Here is a 23,787-nt window from a genome sequence, read left to right as displayed (position 1 = left end):
TGTCTTAAACTGATTAACTAAAATCTAAGTCTGCCTCTAAAAGACTGAGCATCTACCAAGGCACTGTTAGGCTTTTCTCTTTGAAGGAGCCTCTCCCCAGTTCAAGAGACTTTCCGCAATTGAAAAAGTGCTACTATGCCTAAGGATCCTCGCTGAGTGTCTAATTAAAGTTTTACAAGGTACTATTAGGCCTAATGTCACGCGAATTTACACTATCGTTTTCTTTACCGAAAAGTCATGTTTTTTTTTTTTTTTCTATTTGTGTCTATCTTGAGCACCTTGAATATTGCCTCAGTAGCGATGCTACGTCCCATTTTCTTCGTCCATTTCTCATAACCTAAGCAAGATGCATCAAGCGGACGTTATGAAGCGACAAAATCACATTCGGGACATCCCAGGTGTTTTCTGGTAACTGTAAGGACTTCAATCCTCCCATGTAACTTTTCCTGGAGAATATTTGGCATACGAACATAGAGTAAGATAAACTGGAGATGGATAGAGAAGTTTTACAAATTAAATACAACTGAAAATGTTTATAAAACATCCTTAAATTTCCCTTTCTGCTGAGGAGTGCACACACAAGACTTCTTTGCTGTACAATAGCGCTGAAGGAGGTAAACACAAGTTCCCTAACATGGCTGACAAAACTGGGGGTTAATTACTGTGGCAGACGTTACGCAAACAAACGCTCTGAAAGGAACTGAAATGAATCCATCTTCTGAATCCCTTCCTAAACAAAAGTTTTACAGAGAACCAGGGAAGGCAATTTGGTTCTTCGAATCATGAAAGAGTGACCTATATGCCAAATGAACTGTACTTAGATTGACGCCGGCCGCATGCAAACCCTTGGCATTCTCAATATGACCTGATGAATGAAAAAAAAAAAAAAAAAGAATTTGATGCCAATAAAGCAGATCGAAATGATTTCAGAGCGATCACTCACACGGATAAAGCGCGGGGATATCTTCCCATCCGGAACATCGAGAGTGATGTGGAACAGACAAGATAATAGACTGATGTTATACAACATCCATTCGTATACGTTCACCGTTACAAGATTCCGCCATGATTAATCAGTGAGTTGGAAGGTCTGATGTTAGCTTTTTTTTTTTTTTTTTGAAACTGCAACGTTTAAAGAGCCTTCAATTATGAATACTGCATTAGCGCAGATATATTTACACAAGGTGGGAATCGAGATCTGGAATCATCTACAACACGAAATCAAACAAATTATCCACATTAAAATCCCCTAACAACTCTTACGCAACAACTACGGCTTTCCTAAATCTTCTTAAGCTATCAATCGTCTCTCGACAGAGTTATGATTTAATGAATGTTTCAAACATAATTCCTCAAAGTAGCTTACGCCGTGAAACGTTTCCTTAATGTAGACCTGGGGATCTGGAAAAAATATACAGAATATATTTGAATTAATATCAAAAGTTTAATGTTATTTAAAATAAATACGATAGACAATAAGAAATGAAATGGGTAACATTATATAATACAAAGCGCCTGTGAAATTTGGATCAAACATTTGGGTCAATATTCTTTTCCGAGATCCTTCATGACCCTGTACAGAATCCTTGCTATTAGCTCTAGTTTGCAAAAAAAGGCGGCATTTCTTACTTCCGCATTCACGAGCCTATTTTTTGTCTTTCACTGATATTTACTCATCTTACAGTTATTATTCAGTTCATCTAAGAATTCACTCAATATGCACTTCTTATTCTCTTTTATCTTAGCATCTCACTATATGCCTAAAAATTTACGATTCACCAGGTCAAAAATTTTACGTCAAACTCTTACACCTCTGTATCTTGTCGTTATCCCCTTCTTAAACTCTCTTCAACAAGACACTCAGCATCAAATTGCATATATATTCAGATGTAGCCTAAAATCCCTAGCTACAATCTAAGTTTGATTTCCTCCCCCTTCTCCCATAGGGGGTTAGTGCCGCTAGTGCACCTCACGTGGTGCACTGTAGCCATAACTTAAGGGTCTTTGCAGCGTCCCTTGGGTCCTTAGCTGAAACCTCTTTCATTCCTTATACTGTGCTTCCCACATTCTTCCGACCCTTTAACAATTGGTTAAGAGTGGAACTGCGAAGTTTTCCTCCTGTTACACCTTTCAAACCTTCTCAATGTCAATTTCCCTTTCATAAGCCCCAGGCTTCCCTTTGGCCTAAATTCCATATTCTTTTCTACTCTTTCCTCGGCTTTCTGCAAGAGTTTATTGATTAATCTAATTTGCAGATAACCCCATAATAGGTTCTATCATTGTGCTAACATCTACCTCCAAATACCTGTATGTGTGAGTGTGTGTGTGTGTAATGCTGGAGCGTCTGCATCTTCCATACAAATATCAACTAAACAATTCATAAGCAAGTGGTTACCACAGTAACGTTATATGTCCTCGTTAATACGATTTCAAAATCTGTTATGAATGTATAGTTTTATCTCACCACGGTAGATTAGCATGGATTCATCTTTACTTAGCTTCCTCATAATCATATCCTTCAAAATTTTCGATCTATAGAGCTTTGAAAGACACGTGGAGATTAAACAGCCTTTCTCTTCTAACCGGGTTTTCAATATCATCAGTCATTTTCAAACATTCACTAAGCTCGTCATTTCAAACGTTGTCAATGGCTCTGTTGAAGGTAAAAGTTTCCCATTTAAGAACAACCACATTCTCAGACCATTAAATATATACCAACGTCCGTTGCCTTGTTATTGGAAAATATTTTCGTCAGATATGAGATTAACCTAAATTCAAGCTACCATTCTTGCAAGGTCCTAATCTCTCGACATGACTGTATATGCCTAAAACCGCTCATTCTACAAGTCTCCAGCATTTCGTCCAGAATACTCTGCGAAGTCTTTCTAAGAATTCGACTAAATTGGCAGATAGCTAATTTACATTGTCTACAATTCTTTCGTAATGGATTTATCTTAACTAATTTACTTATCTTTTCCAAAGGTAAATTCTAGGCTAATCCCACAATTCTAATTCTAAGGTCCAGAATTCAGAGTATGTATTTTGCATTTTCTTGAGTAGTCATCACTTCACCCGTAAAATACTCATTCAGCCAGTGTTCTCCCACACACAATCTTTAATACCGATGTCCTAGCACTTATCTCGTCTCAAGTTACACATAAAGTCATAATCCATTAAACACACGCACACACTCTCTTAAAGTGAAACCAATAATGAAAACCATATATAACTCTTCTTGCATTTATGAACATATTCAATCTTCAATAAGGCATTCACAAATACATGACAAACCTCACATACTAATTACTAGGGCATGCAGTGCATCTGTTAACGCCAAAATGATTAGATCATTTCAGTCTCTATTTCTTTACTCGCATGGCAAATGAGTCTTCTCGTCTATAACTCTTCTACAGTTATACAAACAACTGCTAAAAGATGACCGTTCCTTGAACCTTTACCAAGAACAGATAACACGGTTTCGCAAAAAATCTAATCGATAACTTATACAGACGATGGTAAAAAGCTTAGAGCTTTACGCGGATATGAATTCAGGCACACCTTCATGCTTCCCAGTGCTTCACTTCAAGAATACTTCAATTCAACTGAAAATTCATGAGCAAAAATTGAATAATTAAAAAACAACTCTTATAATATCTAGCCTTCAATCAAAACAATTGCAATATGTTAAATAACTTGAAATGTGAAAATGGATCGCAATCATTTACTTACATTCAACCTTCATTGCAATCACCTTTCAACTAAGGCGATAGGCCTCCCTCCCCTCACCACTGTCCATAATACGTACCTGTAGGAGGCACAGAAGATGTTGGCAGGAGACTGTGAAGCGTGGGGATGATGGTGGAGGTGGAAGAAGGTTTGGGCTCTGGCACGGGCGTGGTTGAGGTTGTGGTGTGGTAGTGCGGGGGCGGCGGTGGGGCAGAGTCGCAGCATTCCCTGTCTGGAAACTCCGACGCCCTAACTGTCACACGCCCATGAAGACCCGACAAGATGAGGAGGAAGACCACCCAGAGGCAGGTGGACGACCGCCTTGGCCTGAGATTGAGTGGAGATGAAGATCGATGGGACGACTTTGTGCGGGTTGAGTTGAGTGCGGCCGCGTCTCTCAGACATGTGGTTGAGGTGCTATGGGTGGGCATGGGAGAGCAGATGAAGGAGGACGCCCACGAAAGGAGGGCATCCCAAGAAATCCTTCGACACGAGGTAACTGTCGGTATTGCGGATGGTCGATTCTCTACTAAAGTCCTACAAGAAACCCGAGGTACGATATGACGGAGACTATCTATGAACACATTTTCTCTCTTGTCTTCTACATCATAAGTGTTTTCTAAATCTTCTCGAAGACCTCCTAAACAATGACGGCTTACTACTGTGCAGCTACGATAAAAAAATTCACAATATGAACTACGACACAATGGAACGATATTTTCTCTAATTATTTCTTGACTTAGAATTGAGCTGCTGCAATGATATGCAATAACATTCAATATACATCGTTCGATCGCTATTTGATATGATGAAGAACTACAAATGACGATGATATGGACTGGAAAATTCTGCTCGTGAAATAGTTCATTAATGCAACCGAAGCCAGAGGGCTTGCTGAGAGATATGCACTGGTTACGGAGTGAGTTTATCGATATTGTTTTAAAATACACACGATCCATGTTTTTATTCCAATGTTCATCGAGGATTTCAACGACCGGAACAGCAGTCTCTTTAACTACCAGGCTTTTTATTTCTCTAACTATATTGCACATTTCAGTCTGGTTTTTCATATCAGTCTCGCCTGCTGTGGTATTACATTCGCACAAATACAGACCGTTCATACTTCCACGCGTGCACTCCAGAGGGTGACACACTCCGTTTTTCACAAGAGCATCGTTTTCTTTAAGACCCATCACCCCGTTTTCTATTTCACCTGAGCAATCGTTCCTGGAATTTGGCTGTCGCCAGATCATGACGCAAGAGGGGCTTAAGGCGACGCATCTGTGATTCTCAGATAACTGACAGATATTAACGAGATTTGATCTTTGACCAGAGACAGACAAAAGGGAGTTGAAAGAGAGCCATGGCACCCGCTCTTTTTCATAATCTCGGCATTTTAGACGAGTTTCCCCGCTGCTGTTTAACGAAGGGATTGATTTCGGTAATGGAGATGAAGCTGTCTCCTGAATTGTCATGGTTTGAAAGGAAAGGTTATCTTCCGAGGATAATCTCACTATCCTCACATGACACTCGAGTGATATGCAACGCAGATATGCTCAGAAGTGCTAAGAGGAGGCGCTTGCACGATAAGAAATGTCACTAGCCATTAAGGGAAAAGGAGTTTCAATGCGATGTCATCTCCTCTCATCCTGAGAGGGCTCAAGGTGACTAGTCTGAGCTATTAACTAAAGCAATAATGGCTCCAAATACATTATGCAGTGTAATAACAATAATAATAATGACACATTCACCATTTTATATCTTTTTCAAAACTGAGTCATTCAACACTAAACATAACGTCACTATTGACTTCAACATAAGGCTTTATTCTGGCCTCAAGGAAGCTGTAGGTTGGAAGAAAGTGATCACAAATATAATTAGGTTCACGTACACATTCAAATAGAATTCATACATTAAAAATATTAGACAATTTTGTTGCAACAGAATACAAATGCTCCCGTTACCATTAAAATATATTACACAAACGGAAATACAGATGTAAAAGTGAAGGAAATGAAATGAAAAAAGGTGTGGCAAAAAGATAAGCATTACTGTAGATAATGAGGAGTTCAGGTCCAACTGAATGGAACTCTTGCAAGCGGCACAAGGTCACTTTCAGAAATTTGAGTTATTTCTGTTTCCACGAGCACGACTGACCACACATGGTGCTTCAGACACGAAACCTAAACAACCTCCACCAGAAAATGCAAAGCAAACAGAATATGCTTCAAAGCAAACAGAATATGCTTCAGGGATAAATGCATGCATGTCATACATTGCGCGGTGTATATACAAACCATGCATGTGAGGGCATGTTCATTTTTATAGGTGCATAACATACTTGCAAGGGAATTCATAAAAGTATATTCATTGTTTTGCATACATGTTCATGCACACTTGCTAACCGGTATATGTATATCCTTAAACTTTACACGCACTGGCTACCAAGTTACAACGTCCCAGGTCAAACATGTCAAATATTTTCTTCTGTGGAGAATACTTGCGTTTCTGGAGAATGAAAATGTCCATCAAAAATGGGAGGAAGACATGAGAAAAGCTGACATGAAGTAAATGGATACGAGAGAGAGAGAGAGAGAGAGCTTTCCACAATATTTTCCTTCAAGTGTTTCTTTCTTTTTCTTTCAGTGTGTGTGTTGCTGGCTTTCATGTTCAAGTTTTCCTCTGATCATAATCGTGTTTATGTTGCAGAAGCCTCAGAATTCACATTTTGCGCTCTCTCTCCAATTTGGAAGTTTCAGGTTTTCTCTGCGTATTTCTCTTCCGCTCACTTTTGTAACTCCTGACGCGAACTTCCAAAGCCTCGTGTTTTAGGCCATTTTATGTATGAAGCATTTTTATTCAAAACATTACTTAATTTTAAATGATAAAATCAAGAATACTCTGTCAATAACTGCAGACCTCTTCCTCCCCCGCCCTTACCCCAACCAGTCCACAAAAGAAGAGATAATGAAAATAACGAAGAAAAATGAATCAACCACGATTAAAATGAGAAGCCAAAAAACGCCCCCGCAGCCACTTCGTTAAATATGGAGTCGCTATAAACAAGTTTGGAGACAAAATTAAAGAAATAAATAACATATAAAGGAAAGTTTAGAAATACTTAAAAATGACCGGCGTTAAAACCAAACAAAAAGATCTGCTTCCCCTCTTCTTTTAATTAGCCCGGGGAAAAATGTATATATGGTAGGAGTTTTGGATAATTCTTGGGTAAAGTTTTCACAGTAACGGAGGCACAAGTTTTTAACATATTTTGGAAGTTGGGGATTTTAACGAGCTCAATGTTAATTTGACCCATTTTCTTTTTCTGTGTCGTTTATTTTTACAACCACGAGAAAGGGGTAGATGTAGAGTAGTAAAAAAAAATTCATTAACGATAGCAAAGTAAAAAGGCGTATACAAGAGGTATTGTAGGTTTACAAAATTCGCGCCGTCTAAATTAGTATTTAGCTCTTGCAAGCACCTTCAGTAAATCTTGAAACCCCAATTACTGTGGTTCAAGTCATCATTCAATAATTCAGCAATTTCACGGCGGCGCAAATATGAAATTCATTCACAGAGAATCACTTATATCTGCGTCATTCTCACATACCTGTCGAAGGGCCTGGCGCAGGCAATCCATCTCGGGCGAAAGCCCTTAACCATAACTCACTACTTTCTAATCGCCGAATCGATCAAAAAAGAAATCCCACGAACGGCCAATTACAAGGCTGCTTAAGTCGTAAATCAACCGAGATTATCCCTCCAGCGGGTATGCAGGGCGTGTGTGAGCAGATTTTATGCAAGTTGCTTATTACGTTGGGCATTCTCGAAATTGATTATATGACTCATAACCCTCCAGTGGCCGTGCATGGAAAATGCACCTTTAGGAAAAAGCCTTCAAAAGAATTTTCGTCCCGTTTTAAAATGCATCCAAGAAAATGGTATTTAAGCTGCGTGAAAAAAGGTACTTTGTTTGTTAACCTAATTTCACAATGATTCGAGAGTATTTAGCCAGACGAAACAAAATAAAAAGGGAGGAAAGAAACAATAGTACCTTGTAAAAGAGAATATAAGTCTTCTGAACTCTTATTACTTCCAGCCAGAATTTTTATAGCAGCAATAACTGGAAAAAGGAAACCCAAAATCTCAGAAATGTATAACACTTCCTTATTATAACAGAAATTAAATTGCACATAAAATAACAATGACCAATATACATAATAATAATAAAAAACAGTTCTGTTTATCCTCTATCATGGAATCCCCATAAGGCTGCAAAATAATAATAAAAATAGCTACACAGTGGGTTGCAGGGAAACGAAAAGCAGTATGTTTACAAGAAATCCCTGATTCGAATTCGTGTTCTATTCTGCTATGAAGAAGACAAGAATAGAGTGACAGCCCCAAGAAGATGAATGATAAAATTGCTGACAGTAAATCAATGACGAATATTCGTTGTAAGGAATATAATTCGTCGAGATATGAAAGAATAAAAACTAAAAGCTAAAGCCTCCAAAATTACGAGGAAAAGTTAAAAAATAACACGCACGCACGCACTCACGTACAGACATCAGCACACACGACTAAGTGAACAATACAGGAGAGAGAAAGAGAGGAAAAGAGAGATTTAACAGTGATTACCACCAACTTTTTTTTTTCTCAACGTTATTTCGCACTTATTATTAATGAGCTTTAAACACCAGAAAAAAACTTGGGCACTGAGCAGCACCTTAATCTAACTTTTACTCGGCACACCTGTATTGTGGATTGACATGAATTTTAAATGGCCTCCTCCTTAAACACCGGCGCTATCTATAACAATGCTTCACGCGTCACGTTTCGAGGAACGTGGCAGGGAACGGAGAAGGTTACGCAACGAAGAGCGGATCTCAACTGAAGAGGTGCACGCTGCCACGACTGTTACTCTACATGTTATCGGAGAATTTAAAATACGAACGATATAATATTTAGTGGCAAAGATAAATTCAAAATACTTCCATACTGTAAGTTAGCAACACACTACTATAGATATAAATATATGCGTGAGTGAGTGTGTGTGTATACATACATACACACACACACACACACACACACACACACACATATATATATATATATATATATATATATATATATATATATATATATATATATATATATATATATATATATATAAAGGGAAATGTCACAAAGGAAAAATGAAACAATGGAGTTGGTTGCTAGGCCTTTCGACACATGGTCCTTTACTAGCAGACTGATGAAAATTATAAAAACAATTTTACAAGAAAGCTCGTATAAATGTATAAATGACAGGTGCTGTACAGATATCCCTGAGGATAGGGATTACAAGGAACAGATGCACCTGGAATCCAACACAATTGAAGAATTAGTGGACCTACCAAAACAAAGGTCAATCTCTTAGAGGTTTTACAAAGGATTAGGCCCAACTGGCTCAAAAGCAAGGAGGAGTCAATTAAAGGATTATACAGGGGAAGAACCTGACCACCAAAAATGGCCTTGGAATGAATAAGCTGATTACATATTTATAAAAGTACAAGACATTTTTTGCTTTTGGTAAATAATAAAAATTCTTTGCAAAATTAACATTTTCAAGAAAAACTATTAAACATATGAATACATAGAAAACATATCTAAGGTAACTTATTAGTAATTATCTTTAAGGTCATTCTTGAACATGCTAATACAGAGGTCCAAATAATGCATGCCAGGGCTAAGATCGAAATTACAGCTGTAAGTAAGCTGTATAATTGCAGATTCTAAACTATTTCATGAAGAGAAATCTTTCAATCTGGCAATCACTGAACTGTCAGTCCAGTTGATCTGTGTGAGTTTTCACAAATGAATGAATATAGCATTGGATGTTTGCCCAGTTTTGACTGAATAATTATGCTGCTTAATTCTCACCTCTAAGTCAGTATTAGATTGACTTATATAAAAAGAAGAGCGGTCCAAGCATGGCATTTTATATATTATGTTGTTGCTTTACTTAGGGCTATTAGTTTATAAACATTCCTTTTAGTGTGTTATTATAAGAAAAAACTAGGTTGACATTAAAAGATTTGAACTATGATTTTATGTTTCAAAACCACCAAAATATGGCAAACTAAGAATGTGCTTAGGGGTTTCTTTCCCCATTATATTTTCACTATAAAACTCTTTGTGGGATTTATTATAGCATATATTTAGTATATGTAAGGGGTAACATAAACCTGTTCCTATTTTCTTATGTATTCGATTTCTTGATGTAAATACTGGGGACTGACAATGCGCAATGCTTGTAAAACCATAGGAGATAAAATGGATATTTTGATATTAAAATGGAAATGGGCATAAGTTAAGTTGTACATTTGTGATTGTAAGTTTATATCCAATGGTGGATTCTACCAACAAATATTAGGTATGGCAATGGGTAACCATTTATCCCCACTCCTCTTAAACTTGTACATGGAGTTTTTTGAAAACCGATATTAACCTGATATCATTTATACCCCTTTAAAGTGGTATGGATATGTTGACGATATTTTAGTTGTTTTGCCTGCTGGTACTGATTTACCGTACTCTATAATTTGAATAATCAGGTACCATTCATTGAATTTACTTTAGAATTAGAAAAGACAATTGCCTCCCTTTCTTAGATGTTTTAATACACAGAGAGCCATTTCAATGCAAATTCAGTATTTATAGGAAACTAACCAACAACTTAACTATGTCTATTTCTATTCAGGCCACCACCTTAATATCAAATGATTCATTTTTTCTACTATATTTTTACGAGCACTGTGCATTGTCAGTCCCCAGTATTTGGATCAAGAAATCGAATACATAAGAAAAATAGGAACAGGTTTATGTTATCCTTCACATATACTAGATATTTGCTATAATAAAGCCCACAAAAAGTTTTACAGTGAAAGTAACATGGAGAAACAAACCCCTAAGACCATTCTTAGCTTGCCTTATTTTGGTGGTTTTGAAACCATAAAATCATAGTTAAAATCTTTTAATGTCAACTTCGTTTTTTCCTATAATAACACACTAAAAGGAAAGAAACAACATAATATACAAAATTCCAAGCTTGGACTGCTCTTCTTTTTCTATAGGCCACTCTAGTAAGGATTTAGAAGCGAGAATTAAGCAGCATAAGTAATCAGTCAAAACTGGGCAAACATCCAATGCTATATTCATTCATTTAAATGAAAACTCACATGGGATCAATTGGACTGACAGTTCAGTGACTGCCAAATTGAAAGATTTCTCTTCACGAAATCTTTTAGAATCTGCAATTATACAGCTTAATTCCAGCATGCATTATTTGGACCCCTGTATTAGTAAAATGTTCAAGAATGGCCTAAAAGATAAGATCACTGACTTAATTACTAATTAGTTATCTTATATATGTTTTCTATGTATTCATATGTTTAATATTTTGTTTGAAAAGGTTAATTTTGCAAAAAATATTGTCTACCAAAAGGAGAAAATGTGTTGTACTATAAATACGTAATCAGCTTATTCATTCCAAGGTCATTTTTAGTGGTTAGTCCCTTCCCCAGCATAATCCTTTAATTGACTCCTCCCTGCTTTTGAGCCTGTTGGGCCTAATCTTTTGTATAACCTCAAAGAGATTGACCTTTGTTTTGGTAGGTCCACTAGTTCTTCAGCTGTGTTGGATTCCAGGTGCATCTGTTCCTTATAATCCCTATCCTCAGGGATATCTGTGTCATCTGTCAAATATATGAGCTTTCTTGTAAACTTATTTTTTTTATTTTTCATCAGTCTGCCAGTAAAGGACCGTGTGTCAAAAGCCCTAGCAACCATTCCGTTGCTTCATTTTTCCTTCATGGAATTCCCCTTTATTTATGCATTCACCACATTAAATATCTTTGTGAATCAGTTATATATATATATATATATATATATATATATATATATATATATATATATATATATATATATTTATATATATATTTATATTTATATTTATATATATATATATATATATATATATATATATATATATTGTATATATATACTGTATATGTATAGAAGATAGGAGATGTTGGTACAGCCAGACCACAGAACAAACCAGGTAAAGGTGACACAGTGAAGGTCATTCATTAATAGATCATACGTTTATTATGCCGACGCGTTTGATAACGACATTGTTACATTCTCAAGGCTAAAAGAGAGATAAAAAAATGTACAATTTAAAAATACATGGATATACAATTTTTTATTTTTATTTTTAGTCTCAACATATATACTGTACAGTAATATTAAAAAGTCCCCCCAAAAAATCTCAAGTAAAAGCACCTGTTAGACCAAAAGTTGAAGACTGAATGATCAGAGTATTTGATATCGGCTTTACATATGTAAAGCCAATATCAAATACTCTGACTTCTTTGTTTTGGCCCAAACAAGTTGTTTTCATGAACTGCTCATTTTAGAATCGTTATTCATTAAGCAGTTAGTGCCCAAGTTGAACTCCCATGTCTCCTCTGTGCAGCTGTATCTGGTTTGAACCGGTTTCTTCGTTGCTTCTCTCTCCTTTTCTGGTCATTCAGTCTTCAACCTTTGGTCAACAGGTGCTTTTACTTGGCATTTTGTTTTCTTTTTATCTTTTTAATGTACATGTATATATGTTGAGACTCTAAAAAGTAAAAAGAAAAAATTGTATATTCCATTTATTTCTAAATTGTACGTTTTTTTCGCTCTCTCTTTTAGCCTTGAGAATGTAACAATGTCGTTACGAAACGCATCGGCATAATTAACGTATGTCCTATTAATGAACGGCCTTCACTTCGTTACCCTTAACTGATATGTATATTTTTTATATATATATATATATATATATATATATATATATATATATATTATATATATTATATATATATATATATATATATATATATATATATATATATATATATATATATATATATATATATATATATATATATGTATATATATATGTGTGTGTGTGTTTGTGTGCATGCTCATTTACTTTAACATATGAAATATAAATTAAGAGATATCAAACACGCACATCGCTTTAAAGGCCCAAATGATACAATATATGAGCCAGTATACAAAAGCAGTTGGAGATTAAACCCGTTTAAAAAAAAAGTTGAAGGGCAAAAGATGAAGCGCAACGTCGTACGCGAGATTCCTTGCAGATTGCTTTCCAATTTCAGTGTACGTGTTCAGGACAGAAATGACGCTTCGATTCGAGTTTTCATGCATTTTGAGGCAGGCTTTCAACGTCACGACATCAGTTTTATGCAAAAGGCAACAATTTACAATGATACGATAGTTTAACAATTTACAATGATACGATAGTTTTACATTGAAAAGATCTGGCAAGTCGGTACAGATATCATCTAATGAGCCGTATTTAATAACATACACAAGTCAATAAAATTATATATCTAATATAGCCGTATATTTAATAATATATATATATATATATAATATATATATATATATATATATATATATGTATATATATATATATATATATATATATATATATATATATATATATATATATATATATATATATATATATATATATATATATATATATATATATATATATATCCTATAATTACACAGAGAAAAGGTGCATTTTAAATAGACGAAGAGCATTCATTACAAAAGGTTTTGTATTTATATTAGTGATCACAATAAAAAAAATATTCACAACATTCTTCGAAATGAATGTACAGTAACAGCCTAAAAAAAATTATAAATACGAGTCATTTTATCACTAGCCATACATAAAGGATACCGAATGAAAACTGTCCGTACTTACTATTTAAGAAATTCACTAATAAAGAAAAGCAAATATGCAGAAAGAGAACATCCAGGAAAAATTCGCAAATTTTTTATGCATTATAACACAAGTACATATTTAGTAACTAATACAAAGAAAATTAAAACCAAAACTTTACAAATCTCTGAAATTTTCTTTCACATTTGTGCAAAACGACTTCTCTGGAAATCATTATTTGACTTTTTTAAGGAATGCTAATTTTTTCCTGGGGTAGGCTTTCTTCTTGCATGCTCCATTAATACTCTATATGCTAACATTCTGCTCAGTACCAAAACACGAAAACTGAATTTGTTATTATTTATTTATTTATTTTATTATTATTATTCAATAGAATAGAATATAGAATTTACGCCACAGGCCAAGCGCTGGGACCTACGAGGTCATTCAGCGCTGACACTGAAATTGACAGTAAAAAGGTTTGAAAGGTGTAACAGGAGGAAAACCTCGCAGATGCACTATGAATCAATTGTTAGGAGAGGGTGACAATTAAGAAGAAAGAGACTATGAACGGAGGTACAGTAATATGAATGAAAGAGGTTGCAGCTAGGGGCCGAAGGGACGCTGCAAAGAACCTCAAGTAATGCCCTACAGTGCAATGCATGAGGTGCACTGACGGTACTATACCCCTACGGGATATTATTATTATTATTATTATTATTATTGTTATTACTATTCCTGCTGCAAATGGCTTTCATCCTACCACTCAATGGAGTTTGCTTTCTTAATTCTTGCCTTATTACAGTAGCCAATATCTAACCTTCATCTTCTTTAGCCTGTTATTGAAGATATTGCGTTTCCTCCCCCCTATTACAAGAAACTAGTCGCAGATTTAAAGACAAGCTATACTAAATGATATAATTCACAATAAATAAGAAATCCACCCTTTCGTTATTACACGTCAGTCAAAGTTGTTTCTCAGGAGTGAATCAATACGCGAAATAAAAAGAATTCGAGAACAATTTACCGTCTGCAGTGAAATTAAAGTCCAGTACCCGAGAAGCAGCACGATGAATAAAAGATAACACAAGGAATGCATAAACAAACGGCCCCCAAAGAGGAATAAGAGAAACCTTAAGGATGTAACAACATATATACTACTTTTCAGAGAATTTACATCAGTCTTTCGTGGGTTTCACTAGAATACCCGATATCATAAAGCAAACAAGAAACGGCAACCAAAGACTGCTAATCTTCGTCACTGCGATACAATTAGTATTCAAATTACTCTGGATTACAAGGATTCGATTTGTCAGGTTCCATAAATGTTCAGCCTCATTCTCGGTTTCTTGTGGCAAACGGCAAGGAAGCGCCGTTTTCTTAAATACATACCAGTAACAATAATGAAAATCAATCACTGTTCCAGAACTATGCGCAGATCTACATCGAAATTACATCAATTCCCCCTTGGAAAAGACTAATCTAGAATATTCATAAAAATTCAATCGCATATCTTCAAGTAGCTCATCTCAAGTAATGTAATGTAATGCAGATAAACGGTAAGCTATGGGCGCCAGGAATCTGATATTTTTAATTAGCAGTCAACTGATGCGAATTTGTAAATGAAGATTACAGAAATTTTTCTTCTTGCTTTAGGCGTCGTGGCAACCTGCAGTAAGATGATGTGATGTTTTCCAGCCACTCACACACACACATATATATACATACACACGTTTGTGTGAGTGGTGTGTGTGTGTGAATGTTAATGTAACCGATAATTATATGAAAGAACAAGTTTGAAATTTTACGGGGGGGTGGACTCCTTTGCACCTATCAGTTTTTTATACTCTAAAGTATTGAGCCCTAAATATCCCTTAATATCGAATTCACTTTACCTTGGGAATAACTTACAACGAAAGAGAATTATATATGTAAATGCACCTATCCTTTCCAACATTCCAATTCTTGCCATGGTTGGTGCAGTCATCATATATAATTCCGTTTGGCCGTAAATTACTTTCAAGGCAAAGTGAATTCCATATTAAAAGGTATTTGGTGCGTAATATTTGAAACTATAAATATATATATATATATATATATATATATATATATATATATATATATATATATATATATATATATATATATATAAATACACGTGTGTATGTGTACGTGTATATTAGCAAATGGCTAAAAATCAGCTAATTCTGGTTTGACATATTTGAATTATAAAATTATTAATAAAACTTTTCCTTCATGTAGAGGCACAATGAACAGAATTGTTAATAATAAAGGAATTCTTGCTTTAGTCGATATATACTGAGAGAGAGAGAGAGAGAGAGAGAGAGAGAGAGAGAGAGAGAGAGAGAGAGAGAGAGAGAGAGAGAGAGAGAGAGAGAGAGAGAGATTTTTCAGTTGCAAATACTTGACTGCATGAGCACATGAAGAGGCTGGGTTTTTTATTCAATTACCACATCAAAATTCTTGGATAATCATTTCAAACGATGTACCAGTTATACTCACAGGAACTGATTTGCTTACTTATGAAACTTTATTACTACCAATATTATTTTCCAGGGGGTGGGGTGATGAATTTTTGCAATGCAATCTGAGCTCTGTATTTTTATTTGAACTTCAACAACGTGCCATCTGAACTAAAATATTTTTGTTCCCAATATAAGCCTTTTTCCATAACCTTGCGTTCTCAAACTAAGCGGAAGAGAAGGCAGTTCCTGTTGGTGTTTATAATCCCGATTATTCAATAATATCTATAATTTCAAGGCGATAACCTTCGTAGCAACAGACAACAATCTGACAGTCTCCTTCCGTCGATTTGTAATTCGTAGGCGAGACCCGATAAGAAACACATTATGCAACGCTGCTTACCCAGTTTACTGGTGGACTGAGGCACGATATGGGCTGCAGCCAGAGGTTACATAATCTAGTAACGTGTGTGACTGCCTTGTTCGAACATCAGTCAACAATGAGCGATGTTCTTTAGTTCCTCATTGGACAGGTGGGTACCGTTCTCAGCTAGCACTCTGCTGGCCCAGCGTTCGATTCTCCGACCGGCCAATGAAGAATTAGAGGAATTTATTTCTGGTGATAGAAATCCATTTCTCGCTATAATGTGGTTCGGATTCCACAATATGCTGTAGTTCCCGTTGCTAGGTGACCAGTTGGTTCTTAGCCACGTAAAATAAATCTAATCCTTCGGGCCAGCCCTAGGAGAGCTGTTAATCAGCTCAGTGGTCTGGTTAAACTAAGGTATACTTAACTTTTTCAGGTGTAAAATTATGCTGGCGTGAAAATACCAATAGAAGCTAGGGGGATAATAACGTTCTCACTATTTCAGAAACCTACGCTTTGTAGTGCTGACTTTCGTAAGCAAATAAATAAGTCATTTTGTTGGTTTTATATCTATAGAGAGAGAGAGAGAGAGAGAGAGAGAGAGAGAGAGAGAGAGAGAGAGAGAGAGAGAGAGAGAGAGAGAGAGGGGAGGATCACGAATTTCTAAGAAACCCTTCTCTATCTGGTAAAATTCTTTCCTTCCCGAATCTCTCAAATCGGCACCAGGGCCATAATTTCTGTGGCACTATTCCCGTTACCGGGATCTGAATTGCAGAGTGGCATATCATTACACTTGTATTGCACAGCTGACATAGATTTACACCTGAACGTGATTTACATCTTCATTGGGAAAACGTCAATAAAGGTATGTTCCGATTTATGTTCCACTAAGGAAATCCTGAGCTTTGGACAAAGATAATGCGGATTCTTTTAAGGAAATCTGGTGCAAAAGGATATGAGATTTTCACGTGAAGGGGTGTAAACAGAACACCAAATGAATATGAAAAGATCGAACAATCTAATAAGGAGATAATGCAATCATTTATTTCATTCTCCTTACTTCGCTATGTGAAGCAAAACTGCTGAGTCGCTATCACATGAGATTCACATACCTAAACAGATAAAAGAACATTGCAGTGATCATAAAACTAATTTCATATTGCAGTAAACTTTCAGAACGGGTTCCAAAGATACGAAGAGAGAGAGAGAGAGAGAGAGAGAGAGAGAGAGAGAGAGAGAGAGAGAGAGAGAGAGAGAAGAAAATAAATGATCCTAACAAAGGAAAACCAAGGAAACAATCTTTTGGCTAAGAACAAATAGGGAACTTTTCCTCCCCAAGAAATACCAGACCAGACCTTGTACGGCCACACACGCACACAGACGCACACACACACACGAACGCACAGGCTGCCCATTTAAAGTTACATGGAGGCGAAATCCATCGGGCGGATGAGATTGGAAGATTCAATTCGATTAAGAGGTGGTTATGAATACTAAAAGGCTATGGAAATCCCACCCAATATTTGATCATACGTTACTTTGTTTGTTTTATGGAAATTGGGTTTCTTCATAAGAAAGTATAAATAGCGAGTCGCCCTTCTTGATTTATTCGGTTCGTACGTCGTCATTTCTTAGTTGGTTTTGTTTTTTTTTTCACAGATTAGTCGAATTTGCACTAATAATTTCAGTCAAGTTACTTGTAATTCTTCAACCGTACAGTGCTCTGGTAAGGTGAAGCAAGAATGATTCGATTGTTATGCATCTTGCAATATTGTGGTGATGTGGTAAGCTAGTTAACTACTGCAATGCTGTAAGATTGGAGTAATATCCGATGTTACATCCTGAATATTACAAATGTTCCTCAGCTTTAATATTTTCTATTAATTTTTACATTGATCTCTCAAAAATCAAATGTTCATTAATATGAAAACAACAGGACCAATATCCATGTTTGGTCTCTCCGACTGACAAGGTACGGCTCCAGAGATCTACATCAGACCTCTCATTCACTTCTATATTCTATTTTCAGTTACAGGTATCTTTTGTGAACCAGGGGCTATGTTAGCATAAAGCTGACTAATCTGTAACAACATATGCAGCCAATTATAAGACCTCGTTTGGAGGCTGTACAAGGCAGGCCTGAAGACAATTTCTGCTTCCATCACTGGGACCGAAGGTCCAAAGGTCTATACTAGGCCTCTCATATACTTCTATTTTGTCTCCACTTCCAGGATGCCCTTGAAAAAGTGCCCGTGTTGCCTCTAAGCCATCTTTATCTACAAGAGAAACTACAACAGTACATGAGAGCGTAAGGAGAATTCAGAATGCCTATATGGAAGCATAGGCGGCGAGAGGAAATATCAGCTCACTGCGAATATGAAATTTAAAAAAAAAATATATTCGAAAGGGAAACTAGAAGCACAATAAAATGAGAAAAAGACGTTTTACTAAATGTAATCCGGATTTTTAAAACTGAATTACTTAACTACAAAATATTTTATGCAATAATCAAGTTTGCTAGTGTAACCATTTTAATCCACTGAATCACTGTTGGCTCTTAGTGAGGCAATACTGGTCTCCGCCACAATTATCAGAAACTGAGGTTACTAATATAAGAAGCTGCACGGTTTTCATGGATTCAGGAATTTAATTCTTGGCATGAAAAGTATATAGTTGAATTAACATCTGTCATAGGCCCAGTAGCATTTGCAGTCCCTAGAATCAATTCGTTTTCAGTCATACATGACTGACTTGGCTTCATTAACATTCTAGCATCGATGGGAATGGAAATGAATGTACTCATACATTTTACTGCTAAGGTTTGTGGACTCTTGGGAAGATTTGTTGTTTATACCAAATCGCATCATTAATCGCCAAACATAAGCCGCACGTAATAGATATTCAGAGTTCTTTTTCCAAGCTAAGCTTTTTTCGACGTATAAAAGTACTAAGATTAAATGTTCACAAATCTGAGGAAATCCTTTGATCTTATCTCTCTGATATTTGCGTATCTATCTAATTAAGAGGATTATTTTAATACAATAAAACTAAGCTATAATCAAGTTTTACGAGATATTAAAGCGTAAGCAACACACAAATGTTCTATGAATATTAAATAAACCTGACCTGAAATCACTATCTGAAAGTGTCCTGCGACCCTATAAAAGAAGAAATATCATCCTAAGGTGCATTCATATATCATGCACAGAGCAACTAGAAATGTAAAATGTGTTTCACAATACTTTACGATGGATATCACACCATGTAAAAAAGTTAAAAAAAGTAGAAAAGTTAAAAAGGTTTCAATATAAATTACAATGCATGATGTGCAATGACAGTTGTTGTGGCGTCTAAGGTTCAAGTACACTACAGCCTCGACGACTTCAATCTCAGCAAAAAGGCTTCGGCTGGTTGACTGAGAGTAATAGCCACCAACGAAATCAAACCGAGACGTCGCATTTGGCGAAAATGCAGTAAATCCTCATGGATGTCAAACCAACCTAAAAATTGAGGGCACACTTTCATTGACGATGGCGATGAAAAATAAAAGTATTACAGATGAAAAGCCAATCCTTTCTGTCAACATGCGAATGGAATGTTCACGATCCTTGCCAAGAGCAAACTGCCTAAAAAAATATCTGCAATGAAAATCACTTCTCCCAGTCCTAATTCTTTAACACAAAACCTATAATTGAATCGGGGCGTTAATTACTCAAGATAAAAGATGAAAACCAGTGGGGGCCCTAGGAAAAAAAAATAGAGGGGGCGATGGTGAGAAACAGAAGAGGCAAGGGAAAAGAAGAGTGAAAAGAAAAAGGAAAATTTGAGTCCAGTTCCTGCTCTACTAAGGATAGTTATGGTTGCACGACCTCCCCATTCTTCAATCATGTTTTGTTTAACAGACGGCGATAGCTATCCTGCTTCTTGCTGATGTTCGCATTTGTCAGAGTTTTCATTTAGTTGTCTTATGCAAATCAGCGTCATACGAAAAATGCTTTTAGCCTTGGCAGAAGCCATAAAGATCCAGCTGAACACTGTTAAATTTACATCAACATTTGTTTCACATAGCATTTGATGCCTACAATAAGAGCCCGGGGAGAGAGAGAGAGAGAGAGAGAGAGAGAGAGAGAGAGAGAGAGAGAGAGAGAGAGAGAGAGAGATTAAAGAAATACTAATTACTTCCCTTTGAAGCTCCGCGGGATAGCCAGGCACCATGTAGAGTGTGCCATGGGGGTCAGGAGGATGAGGAGAGGAGGAGGACAGAGAATGGGGCTGTGAAGATGCTGTAATTTACTTCCAGCAGAAGGCTACGTGCTGTGGACCTAATTATGCCTTAAGTTTTAGTAGGAAGACAAAAGGCAGCATTTCGACAACTCTCTCCAGCAAAATTATTTTAAACACTAATTAATTCATATACCGTTGTCCACGGTTATCACAAGAGAAAATTTCTCTCTCTCTCTCTCTCTCTCAAAATAAGGAAAGAGAATGTGATGTATCTGAATCTCTGTTAAAATGGAGCGGTGTACAAAAAGTCCTAAAATTGCAAGATTCTTTTTCCACAAGATATGCAAATATGCAAACACGTAAGTCCTCATTTCTATATGAATGCAACAAAACGGAAAATTGCTGGATGAATGCAACTTCTTATAAAGAGACAATTCCTAGCAATTAGGTAACTTGGAATTGCTCTAGCAAAGGGCACTCAGCTATAATAAGACTAGGTCATACAGGTCACGCTATATCCAGGGCACAATGGGTGAAACAAACCACAATAAATACGACACTGACGCAGCAGGTCCGAATCGTTTTAAAGCATCTATCTCTATCCGTGATGGCGCATTTATATGCAAATGGATCTGAAAAGAAATCACTAAAATCGAGTTAAGCATTCATTGGATGCCACTGCATTTCCGTGCAGCCCCACTGCGCACGCCCAGAGAATAAGAGAATGAGGTGGGAAAAATGGGAAAAAATTGAGTTAGGTTTTAATCATACTGATTGAAGATTGTAAAACGATAAGAATGAAAAGGGCATGCATGAAGAGAAGAGAGAAGAGAGAGAGAGAGAGAGAGAGAGAGAGAGAGAGAGAGAGAGAGAGAGAGAGAGAGACTGTTCAATCAGTTAATCGGTATAGGTTGATGCGGGAGAGCAAAGCATTATGACTCTTGGTATTCCAACCACTATGCCGGGAATGGCTGACCAGGAACGAGAGAAATGGCTGGAATTTACATTCCTTTCCCCCTTTCTTCTCTTCCCTCCCATCATCCGACCCAGCTACATCCCCTCCTCCGTGGCTGGCCCCCTTCTCATCTGGTTTTTTACCACCGAATTTTTCAACACACTCATTGCATGGAGAGAAATGAACTGGTATCTCCCAATTGAAACCAACGATTCTCTTTTCTGTGAAGAGAACATCACGAATGCTCTAATGTTTACTGAAGCTTACGCTGTAAATGACAGTCTTTGAACACTTTTCTGACCGAAATGGAGAGTAGGTTCCCGTTGATTCCCGCATTTAATGGATGTTTACCACACGTTCCTCGCTCTAGACGCATTGCCAGAGCATGGCCTTGCTAAACAGTGAGTGTTCTATCGTTTAATAGTTTGATGCTGAGGTTTCCGTTTTGAAACTACCTTAGCCTTTCGTTAAAGGGAAGATGAATCACTCAATATTAAGAAAAAAGTGGCTTGTAAGTGAGCACGAGCGTGTCTTTCTGTTTATTCATCCATCAAGAATAAGAGCTACTTGACAATTTTAGCTGTTAAGATCACTTATTAATTGTGGGTGACATTCTTCAGTCATAACTCGAAAGTACATACACACACACATACACACACGCTAATTCTCTGAAAGGAGTCATTTGGGTAGATAGATAGATTCTACTGGTCCCTCTTTAACAGAGAAGTACGTAATTGTAGAAACTGTGACTGCAAGAGGGCGCTGTGATTATTACAAATACATACACACACATATACATATACTGTATATATATATATATATATATATATATATATATATATATATATATATATATATATATATATATATATATACATATATATATGTATACAGTATATGTATATGTGTGTATGTATTTGTAATTCACAGTTTCAGTTTCTACAATTACGTACTTATCTGTTAAAGAGGGACCAGTAGAATCTATCTACCCAAATGACTCCTTTCAGAGAATTAGCGTCAGAAGTCATTATTATTACCCAAGTAAACCACAGAACGGATGAGACGGGGTAAATTTTTACGCGTCATGGCATAGTGATAGGAGGTGATGACCTGAGTAGCTCACAGCGGTGTCATTCTCACGTACATCCCTCCCCCCCAACCCCACTTATACTAAATTATCCTGGAAATGGTGCAGAGTTCAAATACATCATGACTTTGATGAAAGATTCACTCCGTTCTGCTGCACCTATCTATCTGTGGTTTTAAGGTGTTAGCAAATTAAGGAATAGCACCAATAAGGCGACATATTTGCCGAAGAATGTTCTCTTATCACCAAAGGATGTATTTTGGAATTTTAAGACTCCTAAACAACACAGGAAGTCAATATAACGACTTCTGTAATTAACAACTTCACGCGTGATGTATTCGAAGGAAATCCGGTGGCATGATGAAAGACGCATAAATACCAAGAGTCGCGATTCGCTAAAATAACTCATTAAAAACAAAAATTAATATATTAAAGTTGGGAATAACTTTGCCACATCCTTGATGTACAGGCCAAGTCACCTGCGGCTCGGTATGAGGTAACTACTACATCCAGTCCTCCAATATGCCAATCGTTTAATACCTTAGGCGACAGCCCACAGCGATGCCACTCTTTCATGAAGAATTAAAGGCTCTTTAAGATGTTCGTGTTCTCAGTTGGCAGTTCAGCCAGAAGTACGAAAAGATATTTTTCCTCATGAATTGAGGCATATTCGGTGAATCTAACCACTAAGATTTTATGAAAGTTGCATTACGTTTTCACTTTAAAAAATCAGACACGGTAATGCAATAACCCTAAAACACAGACTTCCTTTACAGAATTAAGAGTGCCATAAAAGATTTGGAGTCTGAGAGGAAATTCACATTTTATCAGCAGGTTTCCTAATTATCTTTCCACCCTTTCATCAAGAAAAAACTGAAAAAGTTTCATCATAAGCTGTACTACAGCGCACTTTTACATACACTTATGATCTCTTTCGTGATTGCAAAAGAAACAGACAAAAATTGAAAACGTTAAGATTGAGATGTTAACCGAATTTAAGTGCAACATATTAAAATCAGCAAAACAGAAGTATTAACAAACGACGCTGATGCAAAACTCTACCCCGTTTAATGCTGCAATTATTTGCAGGGTGATGACCGGACAGCATAAATCATGCAATTTCATATTCTGCAGCCTCTGGCGTTTACACTGCTTAGG

General features: G+C 36.4%; 1 protein-coding gene across 4 annotated transcripts in view; it reads right to left on the bottom strand.

Annotated features, from left to right (window-relative positions):
* The window catches only part of LOC136848045 (uncharacterized), a 601,887-nt gene extending 596,316 nt beyond the window's left edge, over positions 1-5,571 (bottom strand). For all 4 annotated transcript variants that reach the window (XM_067120117.1, XM_067120118.1, XM_067120119.1 and 1 more), the window contains exon 1: positions 3,806-5,571. In XM_067120117.1, the coding sequence (XP_066976218.1) occupies positions 3,806-5,201 (1,396 nt within the window). In that variant the 5' untranslated portion in view covers positions 5,202-5,571. The remainder of the gene's footprint in view (positions 1-3,805) is intronic.
* Between the last annotated feature and the right edge of the window lie 18,216 nt (positions 5,572-23,787).

The sequence above is a fragment of the Macrobrachium rosenbergii genome, chromosome 18 (genome assembly GCF_040412425.1).
Source record: "Macrobrachium rosenbergii isolate ZJJX-2024 chromosome 18, ASM4041242v1, whole genome shotgun sequence".
NCBI lineage: Eukaryota > Metazoa > Arthropoda > Malacostraca > Decapoda > Palaemonidae > Macrobrachium > Macrobrachium rosenbergii.
Note: the sequence above shows the minus strand (reverse complement) of the source record. Positions and strands in the feature narration are given on the sequence as shown.